At 40.9% G+C, this 18,488-nt stretch overlaps 1 protein-coding gene across 1 annotated transcript in view; it reads right to left on the bottom strand.

Annotated features, from left to right (window-relative positions):
* Positions 1-18,488, bottom strand: part of gsg1l (gsg1-like) — a 152,992-nt gene that overhangs the window by 23,443 nt on the left and 111,061 nt on the right. The window contains exon 4 of the mRNA XM_069906746.1: positions 13,549-13,660. Within this exon, the coding sequence (XP_069762847.1) occupies positions 13,549-13,660 (112 nt within the window). The remainder of the gene's footprint in view (positions 1-13,548; positions 13,661-18,488) is intronic.

Here is an 18,488-nt window from a genome sequence, read left to right as displayed (position 1 = left end):
GACAAACACAGTAACTCCGAAGGGGCTCTCTTTTGCTTTTCTTTCTCTTACTGTAAGGGGCACTGGGTGACACTAATGGCGACTGTCTGCCTTACGGCAGGCAGAAGAAAATTTTGGGTAATATTATGTTCTGAACTACTACATGATGATAAAGGCATCTTTCAATTTGAATGATACTGTGACAGAATATAGATATGTTTTTGGGAGATAAATTGGGGCAGGTTTGTTAGTGTAGGTCACATACAAACACTTTAAAACAGATCTTATTTAAAATACTGGAGCTCTGCTAATGCTAGACATATCGAGGCCCCAGAGCCTTTGTAAAAGGTTAGGAGAGTGCCCAGGATACTTCACTAATGGATTGTTGTTTACAAAAGGCAACAGATGAAAGATGTCATCGGAGCCTCAGATTCTCTGCAGTGGAACTTGCTGTTCTAAGAGGGTCATGCGGTTTTGCAAGCAGAGAGAGTCAAAGAGGCTTTCTCTCAGAGAGAGAGAGAGAGAGAGAGAGAGAGAGAGAGAGAGAGAGAGAGATCAGTTCTAAAGTTTTACAGTCAGCAGCAGCAACTGGGAATGGAACAGGACAGCTGGCAAGTTTGTGGAAAACCCCATTTGGAAGACAGGTTGTGAGTGCTTAGTTCAGCCTGGTCAAAGCCCTTGTGGTTCATGCAAGAGGAGAAGACTGGTTGCCTAATATTTCACTTAGAATACGAGAAACAAAAAAGCACTATGTGGTGACCTGAAAGAAAGAGGTTATCATCTGGAGAACCCTGAGGGGCCAAGTTTTGTCAGCAAGACACTGGAGTGGGTGATGGAAGTAAATCAGTTGTGGGTGTCCAGGAACAACAAATCTGTCTCTGAAAACCGACAAGAACCTTTCTGAGTGGTAACCATTTACCTTTCAAGCACCAAAGCCCGGTGAACTTTATAAATGTTAAATTCTGTGGACAGTATAAGAATTGCTTGCAACCAGTGAACTTGGAAGAATGAGAAGTGAGATTGGACTGTGAATCAAAGAACTTTTCTGAACTTACACACACATTACATACACATGCACTTAGAATTAGAAGGGGGCTATGTTAGGTTAGTTAAGTCAATAGTGATAAGTTAAAGTGTGATTCTGTTTTCATGTTTTAAGATAATTAAAAGTAACTTTTGTTTAAGTAACCATTTGTCTTGGTGAATATCTATTGATGCTGAGTTTTGGGGTCCTCTGGGCTCGTAACAATACAAAATGAGGTGGGATTGTGAATAGGGAGCAGATGCAAAGAGGTTTCTAGGGGAGAAGTACAAGCTGATTGAGAGTAAGAATATATTATGGGAACATGTGAAGCTAATAATTTTGGAGCACCAAAAAGTAAAGTCCTCTATTTTTAAATGGTGAGAGAATGTTGACGTTCAAAGAGAGCTGAGTGTCACTGTGCATACATTGTGCAAAAGATCATGTTGGTGTTGGCCTTAATTATGGAAGAATTTGAATACAGGTAGAATGGTATCGCACTGCAATTATCTGGGAGGAGTGAGTGGTTGGAGAGCACTTTAAAAGCGAGGCAGCTGGGAGTTGATTTGTGGGAGACAGTAATTAAGTTAATTGGTAGTTGGGCAATAAAAGGAGGGCAAGATAAATGAGTGGAAAAGAGAGGACTCTTGTAGTTGGGCAATAAAAGGAGGGCAAGATAAATGAGTGGAAAAGAGAGGACTCTTGTAGTTGGGGACTTCCTGGTTAGAGGAGCAGATAGGAGGTTTGCTGGATGAGATTGGGGCTCCTGGCTGGTATGTTGCCTCCCAGGTGCCAGGGTCAGGGATATGTCTGATTGAGTCCACAGCATTCTGAAGGGGGAAGGGAAGCAGCTGGAAGTTATTTGTCCCCAAATAGACCATGACATAGTTAGAAGTGGGAATGAGGTCCTGAAGGATTATCTAGAGTTAGGAAAGCAGGACCTCAAGGGTGGCATTCTTGGGATTTTTACCTGTGCCATGTGCTAGTGAGGGTAGAAATAGGAGGTTGTGGAGGGTGAATGTGTGGCTCAGAAGCTTGGGCAGGGGTTCAGATTTCTGGATCATTGGGATCTCTTCTGGGGAAAGTCTGACCTGTACAAAAGGGACAGGCTGCACTTGAACTGGAGGGGGAACCAATATCCTGGTGGGCAGGTTTGCTGGAGCTGTTGGGGAGGGTTTAAACTAGTTTGGCAGGGGGATGGGAATCAGAATCAGTGTGTGGAGATAAGTGAGGAAGAACACTTAGATTGGAAGGGAGGAAACAACAAACATTAAAGAAGGAAAAGAGCTGAAAGTAAAATATTTGTGGAGAACATTCTCTTGAGTGCATATATTTTAATTTGAGGAGCATTGTAAATAAGGAGGATGAGCTTAAGGCCTGGATAGACACATGGAAATATGATATTGTGGCTTTCAATGAAACTTGGTTGCAGGAAGGGCAATGTTTGGCAGTTAAATGTTCCAGAATTCTGTTGTTTTAGGCATGATAGAACAGGGGGGAATAAAGGGTGGAGGAATTCCATTGGTTATTAGAGAGAATATTACAGCAGAGCTGTGGCAGGGTGGATTGGAGGGATCATCCAGCGAGGCTATTTGGGTGGAATTGTGGAATGGCAGAGGCATGAAAACATTAAAACATGAAAGCATGGTCTATTATAGACCACCAAATGGGCTGAGGGAATTAGAGGTACAAATTTGTAAGGCAATTGTGCATATGTGTAATAAACACAAGGTGGTAGTTATGGGAGATTTCAACTTTCTGCACATTGACTGGAATGCCCATACATTAAGAGCTGGATGGGTTAGAGTTTAGGTGTGTTCCAGAAAGTTTTCTTAATCAGTATGTAGAAGAACTGACTTGAGGGGACAGTATTGGATCTCCTATTCAGGAACAAGATAGGTCAGGTGACAGGTTTGCGTTGGGGAACACGTTGGGTCTAGTGTTAGTGTTACTATTAGTGTTAGGCTAGTAATGGAAAGAATAGAGATGGGCCAAAGGTTGAGATTCTTGAATGAAAGAAAGCAAATCTCAAGGGGATGAAAAGATTTCAGGGTATGGATTGGGATAAGATATTTTCAGGGAAGGATGTAGCAGATAAATGGAGGATATTCAAAGGAGAAATTTTGAGAGCACATAGTCCCCGTAAGGATTAAAGGAAAGGCTAGAAACTATAGGGAGTCTTGGTTTTCAAGATTTTGGGAACTTGGTTCAGAGGAAGAGGATGTGTACAATAGGTATAAATAGTAGGGAATAGGTGAATTGCTTGAGGAATATAAGGAGTGTATATTCTTTTTAAAAATTAGAAAGGCTAAAAAGAGATATGGAGCTGCTTTGGTAGGCAAAGTAAAAATTAACCCAAAGTGTTTCTATAGGTACATTAAAAGTAAAAGAATAGTGAGAGATAAAATTGGGCCCCTTGAAGATCGGGGAATAGGTTCTGTGAGAAGTCAGAGAAGTTGGGAGAGATTTTAAATGATTTTATTTCTTCACTATTCACCAAGGAAAAGAACATTGACAGATGAAGTGAAGAAATATGGTAGAGAGGTCATGGATAATATAAGGATTAATGAGGAGGTAGTGTTGAATATATTAAAAAAGATCAAGGTGGATAAATCTCCAGGTCCTGACAAAATATTCTCTAGGACCCTGAGGGAGGTTAGTGAACAAATAGTGGGGGCATTGACAGAAATATTTAAAATGTCACTGGCCATGCAGGAAGTGGCAGAGGACTGGAGGGTGGCTCATGTTCTTCCACTATTCAAAAAAATATCCAAAAGTAAACTTGGTAATTATAGACCTGTAGGTCTGATGTCGGTGATGGGTAAATTAATGGAAAGTGTTCTTTGAGATGGTAAATACAACTATTTGGAAGGATGAGGATTGATTTGGAGTAGTCAGCATTGTTTTGTACAGGGCAGATCATGTTTAACAAATCATATAGAGTTTTTCGAGAAGGTTACTAAAATGGTTGATGAGGGGAAGGTGGTGCATGTTATCTATTTCGACTTTAGTAAGGCTTTTGACAAAGATCCCTATAAGAGATTAGTAAGAAAGGTGGGAGCATTAGATATTAATAAAGAAGTAGTGAAATGGATTCAACAATGGTTGGATGGGAGATGCCAGAGATTAGTGGTGGAAAATTGTTTGTCGAATTGAAAGCAGGTGACTAGTGGAGTGCCTCAGGAATCTATACTGGGTCCACTGCTGTTTGTCATAAATTAATGATTTAGATGATAGGGTGGCAAATTGTATCGTCTGCAAATTTAATAATCCAAAGGTTGGTGTTGTGGACAGTGAGGAAGATTATCAAAGCTTACAGGGTGATAAAGGACAGTTAGAAGAGTGGGCTAGAAGATGGCAGATGGAGTTTAATACTGAAAAATGTGAAGTGTTACATTTTGGTAGGACTAATCAAAACCGATCATACATATTAAATGGTAGACAATTGAGGAGTGCAGTGGAACAAAGGGATTGGGGAGTCATGGTACATAATTCCATGAAAGTTGTATCACATGTTGATAGGATGGTGAAGAAGGCATTTACTACGTTGGCTTTCATAAATCAGAATAGAACACAGAAGTTGGGATGTTATGTTGAAGTTGTACAAGGCATTGGTGAGGCCAAATTTGAATACTGTGTGCAGTTTTGGTTGCCGAATTACAGGAAGAATATAAACAGACTAGAGAGTGCAGAGGAGGTTTACAAGAATGTTGCTGGGGTTTCAAGGTTTGAGTTGCAGTGAAAGGTTGAGCAGGCTGGGACTTTATTCCCTAGATTGTAGACAATTGAGGGGTGATTTGATAGAGGAATTCAAAATTATGGGGGACAGATAGTCAATGTGGATAGGCTTTTTCCATTGAGAGTGGGGGAGATTCAAACAAGGGGCATGGATTGAGAGTAAAAGGCAGAAACATGAGGGGGAATTTCTTCATGCAGTGGGTGGTGGGGGTATGGAATGAACTTCTGGCAGAGGTGGTAGATGCAAGATCTATGTTAATATTTAAGGAAAAGTTGGATAGGTGTATGGAGGGTTATGGGCTGAATGTGGGACAGTGGGACTAGGTGGGAGAAATTGTTCAGCCTGGACTAGAAGGGCTGAACTGGCCTGTTTTGATGCTGCTTATGGTTATATGGGTCTTGATGAGATTCTGTCTCCCATAGTTTCAATATCCTATCTAAAATAAAATACACTTGACATGGAGGAAGTTTAGTGAAGGTTCAGCCAGACTGGTTCCAGGGATGGTGGGTCTGCTGTATGTGAAAAGATTGGATAGACTCAACATTACATTTAACAGAATGAGAGGAAATCTCTGAAACTTCCAACATTCTTACAGGACCCACTGGGAATTGGTGAAATATTTTCCATTTGTTGAGAAATTTTAAAAACGAGGGTCAATATCTGAGAATAAGGTGCCGGTCACTTAGACAAGGAGAGTTTTCTTGGTCATCGAGTTCATTCAAACCAGAGCTCATAGATATCTGCATATTAAGGTGATCAGGAAAATAGCATTAAATTGGAAGATCACATCTCAAGTTGATGAATGGTGTGGCAGATGTGAAGAGACAAATGGCTGATCTTTTTCCTATTACAAATGTTCTTACCTCAACTAAATATTACCTTAGCCCAGGAACATGTTTTGATTTCCAGCCTTTGATATGGTTTCAGGTCTTTCTATTCAAGGCAGAGGTCCAGTATCATCTACTCACTGACATAAATAAATTAATTCCTTCTGGATGAAGGTACATTTGCATGATTAATCTTGCTATTGTGTTGATGCCCTCTTTAAAAGACTTTGATACAAGATGGTTCCCTGCCTCTGTGGCTGTTATAATTACATAATTATCATGCTCTCTGGTATCCATGAAAAATGTATTCCGAGCCATACAACAACCGCACTTTAAGTCTGATCACCTGGCTGTATTTCTACTCCTGGTGTACAAGCAGAGATTGAAGACCATGGCACCAGTGGTGAAGATGGCAAAAAATTCATCCATAGGCTTGAATTAATATGCAACAGGTGGTCACTGACTTCATTAAGACCTGTGTGGATGAGTGTTTGCCCACTTAAAAATACCAGGTATTCCCAACCAGAAGCCCTGGATGAATCTGAATCTGCAACTTGGTGAGGGTGAAAACTAGGGCTTTTAAGGCCAGGGATCAAGATCTCTACAAAAAGACCAGGTATGACTTTGGAAGGTCATCTGAGCCAAAGTGGCAATTCAGGAGGAAGCTCGAGACAGACAGACATGCCAGCTATGGCAGGGAGTGCAGGCCATTACAGCCTACAAAGCAAGAGATAGAGATAGAGGGATGTGATGCTTAATTACACGATGCGCTGAACACCTTCTGTGCCTGCTTTGAGAAGAAAAAACAGTGTTACTAGAATCCCTGCAAAGGCTGAGGATCCTGTGATATCTGTCTCTGAGGGTGATATCAGAACCATTCAAGAGGGTGAACCTTCAGGCCCTGACAGGGTACTGAAAATCTGTGCCAATTAACTAGCTGGAGTGTTCATGGACATTTTCAACCTCTCATTGTGGGAGTCAAAGGTTCCTATCAGCTACAAAATCATCCCGGTACCCAAGAATATTGTGAGCTGCCTCAACAACTGCTGCCCAGTAGCTCTAACTTCTACTGTGATGAAATGCTTAGAGGCTGGTCAAGTCCAGAATTAGCTCATACCTAAGGAAAGATCTGGACCCACTATAATTTGCCTATTGTCACAGCAGATGCAATATTGCTTGCTCTCCTCTTGGTCCTGGATCACCTCAAACAGCAATTCAAACACCCAGCTGCTCTTCATAGACTATAGCTTGCCATTATTCTTTTAGTGCTGGTAAAGAAGCTACAAATTCTCAGCTTCTGTACCCCACTCTGCAACTGGATCCTTGACTTTCTCATCTGAAGACCACAGTCAGTACAAATTGGAAACAATGTCTCCTCCTCACTGATTATTAATACAGGTGCACCACAAGGATGCATGCTTAGCTCACTTCTCTACTCATTATATACCCATGACTGTGGCCAGGCATAATTCTAATGCCATCTGCAAATTTGCCAGATTTGGCAGATCACAAATGGCAATGAGGAAGCATAGAGGAGGGAGATGGATCAGCTCATTTAATGATGCAACAAAATCAACCTTTCACTTAATTCCAGCAAAACCAAGGAGATGATTGTGGACATCAGGATAAAGTTGGGAGAACACAACCCAGTCCTCAAAGGGCTCAGTAGTGGAGAGGGTCAAGACCTTCAAGAATTTGAAGGTCTTGACCCTCTCCAAGGATCTGTCTTGAGCCTCCATGTTGATGCAATCACAAAGAAGGCTCACCAGTGTTTATCTTTGAAGTGTCTGAGGAGATTTGGAAAGTCACCAAAGACTCTTGTAAACTTTTACCATGGAGAGCATTCTGGCTGGTTGCATCACTGCCTGGTATGGAGGTGCCAACTCTCAGGACAAGAATAAACTCCAAAGGGTTGTTAACTAGGCCTGCGACATCACAGGCACCAGACTTCATTCCATTGAGGACATCTACATGAGCTGGTGTCTTAAAAAAAGCAGCCTCTATCCTCAAGGACCCCCACCACCCAGGCCATGTTTCTTCACTCTACTACAGGTGGTGGGGGGGGGGGGGGAGAGAGAAGGTAGAGGAGCCAAAGACTAGCACTCAGCAGCACAAAAGCAGCTTCTTCCCCACTGCCATCAGATTCCTGAACACGATTAAAATACTGGAGCTCTGCTCAAGCCAGACAGGATGGCTCTGAATGCCTTTGCAAAAGCTTTGGGGAGTGCACGATTATTGTAAGATGGTTATAATATGAATGCTTGCACTTTACTGCCACAAAACACCAAATTTCATGACTTGTTCATGACAATAAATTTTGGTTACCTATTTTGTCTAAATGCATATTTCTCTTTTCAATTCTTTCAACCAATTTTCCTTACAAAATCAATCAGGTCATGTAATCAGCCACAATAAGGAGTAATCTTGCCCACACTCCATGTTGCAAAGCTCTCAGGATGTGCCTTTCACCCATGGAATGATAACCAAGTCAGGACAATCTATGGATATATCAATATTAATGTCCTTATTTATCCAAACTTTCAAAATTAAAATAATTGCTTTTATCATTTTTTGACAGCATGCACATTATCCAAAGAGCTCCTCCATTTCAATATTGGGCAAATTCTACTGCAATTGTTTCCTTTCATTAGGATCTTGATACACTACCACTATTCTGGTGTGCAATTTTTTTTTTCATTGGAAACAACATCAATCTGTCCTTGCTTGATGTGTAACCAAAGGGAGCTCACCAAGTGATCCTTCACCTTGTGTTAGGTTTTAAAACTTTAGACTAGCTGCTTGGTTAGAAGGATCCCATTAAACCAGAAAATCAGTAGATGCTGGGGTCAAGTACAATAAACAAATGTGCTGAGAAACTCAGCAGATTATCCATAGGATAACCAGTATTTTGGTCTGAGCCCTTCATCAGGACATGACCTGGAGAGTTTCTTCAGCACATACCATATGTAAAAGGATCCTTATCCCCTTTCATGAACTCAGGGAGTGAATATAAACAGGACAGGAATCTAATTTGTATATCACTTGAGTGCTAATTCAGTATATCAATAGTCTTGCCAAGAAACAACTGTTACCCAGTAACTACATGGAACATTTGGGAAAAGTCTGTTTTTAATCAAATATTTTCTTGATGTAAAGTATCATTGGCTAGACTAAGACAATGTAAAGTGGAGGATCAGAGCTGGCTTCACTAGTGATTGTCATCTAAGTTAAATTCGATCTGCCATTCCTTGGTCCACTTTCGTAGTCTATCTTGATCCTGCTGTAGCTTAGGAAAACATCAATTTGGTGTTGTACGCAAGCTTGCTGTCTCACAGTTCCAGTGACCTGGGTTTGATCCTGACCTCCGGTGTTGTCTATGTGGAGTTTGTGTGTTTTCTGTGTTACAAGCCCAGAGGACCCCAAAACCCAGCAGCAATGGATATTCACCAAGACAAATGGTTACTTAAACAGAAGTTACTTTTAATTATCTTTAGACATGAAAACAGGATCAAACTCTAACTTATTACTATTATCTTAATCTGACTTGACCCCCTTCTAATTCTAAGTGCACACGTGTGCAAGTTCAGAAAAGTTATTTGATTCAATCTCGCTTCTCATTCCTGCAAGTTCACTGGTTGCAGGCAATTCTTGTACTGTGCACAGAATTTAACATTTATGAAGTTCACCAAGCTGGTGCTTGAAAGGTAAATGGTTTCTGCTCAGGAAGGTCCTTGTCAGTTTTCAGAGAGAAAGAGATTTGTTGTTCACTGATCCCTTCTAATCAGCTATGTCAGTGTCTTGCTGAAGAAACTTGCCCCATCAGGGTTTTCCAGAAGATAGCCTCTTTCTTTCAGGTCATCACAGAGTTCCTTTGTGCTTCTCATTTCAAGTGAAACATTAGGCAGCCAGTCCTCTCCTCTTGTATGGACCACAAGGGCTTTGGCCAGACCTCTGTTTTTCAAAACATCAATCTCTATAGGCACTCCCCAAAGCTTTTGCAAAGGCATTCGGAGCCATCCTGTCTGGCTTGAGCAGAGCTCCAGTATTTTAAATGAGAACTGTTTTGAAGTGTTTGTATTTGACCTACACTTAAAATGTGGCAGGTCATCTTTTTTTTTTATCTCCTAAAAACATATCTATATACAATATAAAACACAACATATTCTGTCACACCTGGGTTTGTCTCACATTCTAAAGATGTGTAGGTTGGTCGACACTGTAAATTGCATTGTTGAATTTAGATGGAGTTGATGCGAATACAAAAAGAATGAAACAGGATTGGAGTAGGATTAGAGTAGGTGGGTGCTTGATTATGGTATGAACGCAGTGGATCAAAGGGTCCCTCTCCATCGATTCTGTGACTTTGAGGTGCATGTCCTTTTAGTTCAAGTGCCAGACATAGTCGCCCAGAGTCTGTAGCTGTGATAGAGGCCTGTGCAGATTCAGCCAAGTGTTGCAACTGTTCTTCCAGACAGGTTAACATGACATACACAGATGAAGATATTTGTACGATGCTCTGTGACATTTCAGCTTAAGCTGGACTTTTCCTTTAGAGTGTTGGCACTATATAAGTAAGATGCATCAAAGACATTCAGGTATTCCTCAATCATTAACACCAATGGGCTTTACTGTCTCTTCCGAGCAGAGCATGGAGAGGCCTGTGGCTCTGACATGCATTGTCCTCTGTTGGGTCTCCTGTCCACTATCTGCTCTTTCTCATCAAAAGAAAACTAAACCATACATCTGGAAGTGTTTGGGTTACTGCATGGTGTAAAAACATTCTGAGACAATAGATGTAACAAAGGAATAATCTCTGAGGATTGTTGTCCAGGACGATCGTAGCTCCTGGCTCAGAAAATACACAGATGATCTTGAGGTAAGAATGCTGAAATTTATCAACACGAGCAGGCATGTATTTTCGTTAGTGTGTTAGTGGGTTGGTAATAGTGAATTCTATCAGTAGTTTGCTGATCGGTTCAACTTCTGATGTTAAAGGACAATGAAATCTCTCTAATTTGCAGTCTGTTCCAGTCAACTACACAATCCATGGGAAAACCTCAGGGAAATAAAAGAAAGGGCAGAAAGACCAGTGGGAATACTCTGCTGGGACCTGAGATAATATTGACAGGCTAAATGACTCCTGAGTTGTACCAAGTAATGAAGACATTGCAGTAATTCATCATCATAAAATAGAGCAAAGACATTTTAAAGAATTAAAATCCTGGTCAAAATGTTGGAAACTGAGTTGACAAAACCGTTAAAATGATGAGCAAGAGACCTGATAGAGGGAAAGGATCCTTTTTAACCAGACTATAGAAGGCTGCTTCTGAACTGGGTGGGCTTATAAACAGATGAATCAAGGGTTAGCACAAATTAATCTCTCCAAATATTGTCAAATTGAATTAGCTTGCACTTATTTTAAGGGAGAATTCTGGAACCGGGAAATGCAAGCATCCTTTAACTATGTGCAGTCCAGGCCTGGACTTCTGATGCTGAGGAACAGTGTAAGGCGTGAAATCCAGAAGGAAAGTGGAGATCAAATTTTGCTTTTGTTACATTACCCATAGCGTAATTTTCAGTGAAACCTTTACTTGTAGTATTGTCAGGATAAATTTGAATCACACTGCATTACTTCAGATTCTCAGTGTAGAATTTTTAAATTTTCGACATACAGTATGGTAATAGACCCTTTCAGCACATGAGCCTATATGGCCCAGTTACACCCAATTGACCTATACCCAGGTACATTTTGAATGGTGGGAGAAAACTGGAACACCCAGAGGAAACCCATGCAGAGAGCCCTGGTCGCTGGGGCTGAAACAGCATTGCGCTAACCGCTACACTAACCATTCCACCCTAATCCTTCCCTCATTGCATGTTGAGTATACATGGGAACATGGTCTAAGGGCATTTTAAATTAACCAATTTGTTGTTTTTCACTATAAAGTCCAGAGTAATATTTCTCCTGAAAGTTGTTTGTTGAAGCTGAGAGATGCAGTTGAACTGCAGAAGCCATCACTAATTATAACCTACCCTTGTATCCAAATACATTGTATTGTGAAATACTTGCTAGAAACCCAATAGAAATATTAACTTGTTCGCTACCCAACCCACTGTTGTGATTAGCTTCTTTCTGCTTGCTTGAAATCAACCAAATCCATAGAAATCGGGATTGGTGCTGGATTCTCCCTCTCCCCAATGTATTGGTGATTTATCTTCTCCAGCAAAATGAAATGAAAGTTCTTGCCTGTTTCAATGTATGGATAACAACATGAGGCTTGCAGCTCATTTGATAGATAGGCATATATTATAACCCATGTAGCATTTTACGGCAGGGAAGGACAGGGGCCATCAGATTGCCATATTACTTGAGACTAAGCAACTATTGCTTGAAACATTTGCAAATGATTGAGGAAAACCTGAATTATGAACATGAAAATAATGCTGCAGAAAATACTATATTTGGAGCAGGACAAAATGATGAACAGCCACGCATATATAAAAGGGCTGAGTGGAGAAAAAGCAGAAGCTGTTTGGTGAAGAGAAACCTGAAGTTCAACTTTGCACAAAGAAAGATGATGTGCTTTGTGTATTATAGGAGATTATACTCAAAATGATTTAAGTGGAACCAATATCCTGAATTAGCTGACAATTGACCAAAATTATCAACCCCATAATCTCCAGGTAAACTAAACATTTAAACACATAGTAAGGAATAATAACAGAAATCCCAAGTTGTTGAAAATAGAATGTGCTGTAAAAATAGATTCCTTAACGGTTGTAGAAAGGAACTAGATCACTATTAAATGAAGATTTAGGATGATCAGAAAGGCACAATGTAACAAAATGAACTCGATGGAGCAGACATTCTTTGCCTGTAAATATTAAGAGCTCTGAATTGTTTTTAAACTCTCTCGACATTGAGAAAACTCTTGTGAGAATAGTTAAAATGAGGCTACTCTCTCTCTCTCTCTCTCTCTCTCTTTCTCTCTCTGTCACACAACCAAAAGCCCATTACTCCCATCATGGGCTGGTAGAGACCAAGTTCAGGTGAATTTACAATAATAATTGGAACTCCAGTCCAGCCACTAAGATGAGCCAATCTCTGGGCTCATGTCCCCTTTAAAATAAGGACCTTTCAGAGAAGTTGGCCCTAATTACAAATGTTTATTTTGCAAATCACAATAAATTTCCACTGTGGTCCTCTTCTTCAGAGAACCAATCAGCCTTTGTAGTCCTGCAATTAAATGACGAGAGGAAAGCATTTCTATTTTAGCAGTGAATATTATCATGTTTTTTCAGGCTCTTCAGATCCTTTAATCATTCAAAGGGAATTGCACATTTGGTATGACTAATGTGATAACTTTATAATGAAGAATATGCACGCACGGATCTCTTGTGTCTAAGAGATGGTGATAAGCAATAAATGTGCCATTAGGGGAAATAAGAATGATTGGATGAAGCCATCTGTAAATGCGAATGTGTAAATGAGTACTGCTATGCATTTGGCTTCAGAAGCAAACAGACGAAAGGCCCATTTTAAGTTATGTCCACTGAAACGTAAAATACTTTAAATTATATGTATGTACACAATTATGGAATAGGTTTATATATAAACGAGGCTGCCTTTGCAGCCTTTACATTATTAATCATGCCTGTATTGCATAACTAATTAGTAGTCAAGTTAGGGCCAGTTGGGCTTTTTTATTCCCCAGAGTTAACAATGAATTGAACCCCATTCAGCGGAATTATGAAAGTCAATTGCAATCATTAAATGGAATAGTTAAAACCCCTGTTATCCAGAATTCAAACAATCGGCAAACTCAAGCTACCAAAATAAATGGGTAAAAAATTTCTCTGTTCATGCAACAAAAAATTTTGCAGGTGCCGGATATGAGGGTTTTTTTTAATACTGTATTTAGATTTTGGATATGAGCATTTTGAGCTGTGTAAAATGATGTGAATCAAAAGAAGTTTCATACCAGAAAGACCAGCCATAGTCCCAGGAGTGTGGTCGCCATTCCTCTGGCCCAAGACTCACTGTTACCTGGAACACTTGTGTATACATCACGTGAGCCACCATTCCTAGAAGTCCTAAATAGAAAGAGGGAAAAAGTGCACTCTTAAAATCAACAAAAAGTACATTAAAAAAACTATTTGTAAAATAGGATGAAGGGTGATTGCACACATTTTGTTATTAAACTATTCAATGTCACCAAAACCAAGGAGCTGATTGTGAACTTTAGTTGGAGGCTCAGAGGTGGAGAGGGTACATCCTAGGATTCCTGGGAATCAATATCTCGGAGGACCTTTCCTGGACCCAGCACACAAATGTCATCATGAAGAAAGCATATCAGCGTCTCTAATTCCTCTGGAGTTTGCAGAGGTTTGATATGACGTCAAAAACTTGGCAAACCTCTAGAGGTGTGCTGACCAGCTGGTATAGAGGCATCAGTACCTCCGAGTGGAAACCCCTGCAAAATGTACATCACAGTCAAAATTCTCCCCACTATAGAGAAAATCTACATGGAGCGCTGATGTCATAGAGAAGAGGCCATTATCAAGGATAATGGTCTGTTTTCGTTGCTGCCATCAGGAGAGAGGTGTAAGATTTGTCCCACCAGGTTTGGGAACAGTTGTTACCCCTCCCCATCAGATTTCTAAACAACAAACTCAGAGACTCCTTTAAGGACCCTTACTTTGCACATTATTTATTACTGATTTTTTTTTTGTTTTGCACACAGTTTTCTTTCATTTCTCTCTTTTGTAGATTCATCCTTTCTTGAGTTCTTTTTTTTTGTACTACCAATAAGTAGAATTTCTGCTTGGCCTGCAGTATAAAGAATTTCAGGGTTGAATATGATGTCAAGTACTTACTCTGACAATAAATCTAAATTTTGAGCTTTGCGCCACCTTTGGAGGTGCTAAATGGTCAAAATCTGTTGAGTGACAATCTATTCAAAAAGCCTTTCAACCATGACCACAAAATGCTCAGATTGAAATATTTCAAGGGATGATTTGTTTTCAACAGGCAAACAAACACATAATTACACCAATCAAAATCCTACTGTGCCTGGAGGATTTGTGCAAAATGCTGTTTCTCTGATCACAATAGTGGGGCTTAACTCAGGTCATCACAAACCAATAAAGGCAGCAATTCACCAAGATGGACAAAATGTGGACAACGGAACTGTGCTATTTATATCTATATAGCCATATAACAATTACAGCCTAGAAAGAGGCCAACTTGGCCCTTCAAATCCATGCTGAACACTTTCCCTCGAAGGTAGAGATGAGCTTCCTTCTTGAAACTTATGCTGAAGGTATAAGTGCTGTCTGGTGGGAAGGAAGAGATCCAGGACTTAGACTTGACGGTGATGGAGAACAGTTACACATTTCCAATTCAGGATAATGCCCGATTTGGAGGAGAAACCGTGAGTGGAAGTGTTCACATGCACCCATTGCCTTTATCTTTGATAGTAGAGGTTGTGGGCTTGGGGTGAGCTGTTGAGTAGTCTCAGTGAGCATCTGCAGTGCGATTGTTAAATGGTACATATTGCCATCTCCGTGTGTCGGTGGTGGAGAAGGAAATGTAAAGGATCCTGCCATTAGCCGTGTAGTGAGTTGGACAGGTACTTTAATCAATATCTGGTAGGTGTTGTGGCCATCATGACAAGTTTCAAAATTCCAATTTATTTTTTTTTAATTTCACCACTGGGCTTTAAACCTGATTCCTTGGATTGTTCATCTATGTCTGCGTTCCTTTCTGGTAATTTAAACATTATGCCACATCATACCACAGCCAGGCCTGTGCTACATTATGTTGAAGCTTTCAACCACATTACAAGGGGCAGGGAACAACACTACCTGCTGGAATACCTCCAAGTTCAAACCATTGGAAAAACGTTGCACCATAGGGTTGAAATCCCAGAACTGACCACTCCACTCTATTGTGGAGTATCCTGCCAATAAGAACTGCAGTGGTTGAAAAGAAGTGGCAGACCATCACCTTCTCCGGGGCAATTATTAATAGGCAACAACCATGATCAGAGTGAAGAGCAGAACAGGTTTGAAGGGCCAAATGCCTGCATATGCTCTTGCTTCAATGCTTTGATTCGTCTACACATATGATATGGTCATATATGGCGATCAGAGTGCATGTGTAGCAATATTAATTAATGCTGAAAATCTACGGGACATCTGAGTTCAGTGAAAGGTACTGAGCAGCTATTTTCTGCTCGTGATCTGCCATTTGCTACTGGGGCTAACTCGACCTGACCATTCCAGGAACTCTGAGGCATCAATATTCTGTTTCTTCCCATCGTTGTTGCTCACCTCTATCTCCTACTCACTGCTGATGTCCTAAAGGATGATCAGATAGCCCACCAACCGTCTCATGATGCCCCGACCCTTTTATTGCAATTGACACTTGTCTGCTTACCTCTTCAGGCCCCCCAATTATCTCCAATTATTACCTACTTAGTCATCTACAGCCACCACTCTAGTCAAATTGTAGTTTCTGCCCACATCCCACCAGTCATCACCCTGGGCTTTTCTAAGCTCTCTCAGTGAACTTCACTTTGACCTTCGCTCTTTACCTCTCCTTGCCTCATCTCTTTATAACAATAGTTCCTGGCCATTGGGCCCCTCTAATATTCACCCAGGATTCTATTTTTCCCAGTTTCTTTGGCCCTAATAAAGAGGAGCACAGTTCCAATGTGCTTCACCTGGAAATTGGTTAGCGCAATGCTATGCTCTTTATAGCACCAGTGGCTCCGGTTCGAATCAGGCGTTGCCTGTAGAGAGTTTGTACGCTCTCCCCGTGTCTGCATGCATTTCCTCCCACTGTTCAAAAATATATGGGGTCATAGGCAAGAAGGGCCTGTTACCTGGCTGCATGTCTACATTGAATTAAATAAATGAAATCCTGATGCTTGCAGGGAAATAACATGATGAAAGTCCTGGTGGTCAGGCCGCCAGCCGATTTTGAATGAAAAGCAAAAAACTGAAGATGCTGGAAACCTGAAATGCAAACTGGAAATGTTGGGGATATTCACAGGTTCTGGAAGCACCAGTGTGCATTAACTTCCACTGACCCCTTAAGTTTACCTGGACAGTTTCTGCCACCTCCCTTTACTTGACCTTGTTGTCTCCATCTAGGCAACAAACTATCCACGGACATCTATTACAAACCCACTAATTCTCACAGCTACTACATGCTTCTTTCAATCCTGTGCCTAGCAAGGGCACCATTGTTTTCTCACAATTCTCGTGCCTCCACGCATTGGTTCCCAGGATGAGGTCATCTGAAATGCCTTCTCTCTTTAATAAACATGGATTCCCCTTCACTGTCATTGATAAACCCTGTATCCATATCTCCTCTATTTCTCATACTACTGCCCTTGCCCTACTTCCCTCCTTGGTCTTCACTCTCCATTCCTCAGCCTCTGCCTTTAACACTTCCGCCCACTTCCAGACACACCTTCCTGTTTCCACCCATTTCTGCTTTACCCAGGGATAATTCTCTCCAAGACTCCATTGTCTGCTCTCACATACCCCACCCCACCCCCACCACCACCCTTCTGCCTCCTTATGAATTTCCTGCTGTAACCACAGACAGTGCAAAACCTGACCCCACATCTCCCCTGTCGCCTTCACCCAGAGCCAAATGTAGACCTTCCAGGTGATGCAAAGATTTACCTGGACATTGTCCAACCTAATCTACTGCATAGGATGCACCAGGTGTGAACTCCTCTGCCTCGGTAAGGCCAAACCCACAATGGGTGACCGCTTCACTGAACATATATGGTCTGTTTGTGGTTCTGAACATTACCTTCTTGGAGCCAACCATTTTATTTCCCCCAATCATTCCTACAGAAACATCATCAATTGTTAGGTTGAGGCCAGACATAAAATTGGGGAAGAACATGCATTCCACCTGGACAAAAGATGATCATTGATTTTTCTAGTTTTAGGTTACCCCCATCCACATTTAATTTAACTGTTCCCATCACTTCTTTACCTACTCCTGAAAAATAAATCTCCCCTGACTTATCTTCCCCATCCCCCTTGAGTTCTCCCTCTCCCTGTCGTCCCCCATACCTTCTGTCTTAACCCTCTGAGCCTTGCCTCCAGCTTCCTTCCACCCTCATCTATTTGATCACCCTCTTGTTTTGATTAAGTCGCCTGACGATCACTGCTGTCCAGCAATTTTCCATTGCCTAAAGTTCCTCCACCTGCAGCTTTTGTGTTGCTCCATTCTACATTAAATTTGTTTCTCTTCCCATAGAGGCTGCCTGGCCAATTGAATATCCCACAGTTACTTTTATTTTCTTTGCAAGCGTTTTATCTGGTAGTAATTCCCAATAATTAATTCCAGTCGACAGTCCCGGTTAAGAATAATGAACAATAACAATGCATAACATTTTCAAAATACACATTGAATATTTACTGGACCCAGAAAAATAATTATTGTTTGATATGTCCCAGTATGATTTAGAAACCAATGTAAAAAAAAATACTAAATGAAGCTTTGTCAATGAATGAAACTTTTGAGTAACTATTAATTCACAATCTGATCAATTCACTGTTGTACTCTTTTAAAGAGATTTTTTAGTGGAATCTTTGCACAGTAGATATTGGACCCAGGTTTTATCAATTTAACTGGTATTCATTTAAAATCAACCAATTCTCCCCATTCCTCACCATCCCTGTTTATCGCTCCTGGTTCTGACCTTCCCTATCATTCTCTACTCCTGCCCTTGAAATCCTTTGTGCCTTATGGCATTTCTGTCCTTCCTATTCCTGATTTGAATTACTCGACCTTTGATGCACCAACTCTCTGCCACAGGACCTGGGCTCAGGGCCACATGTGGTTTCATTACCCTCCAGTTGAGCACTGTGGAAGGTTTCATTACCCTCC

This window comes from Narcine bancroftii, chromosome 12 (genome assembly GCF_036971445.1).
Source record: "Narcine bancroftii isolate sNarBan1 chromosome 12, sNarBan1.hap1, whole genome shotgun sequence".
Taxonomy (NCBI): Eukaryota; Metazoa; Chordata; class Chondrichthyes; order Torpediniformes; family Narcinidae; genus Narcine; species Narcine bancroftii.
Note: the sequence above shows the minus strand (reverse complement) of the source record. Positions and strands in the feature narration are given on the sequence as shown.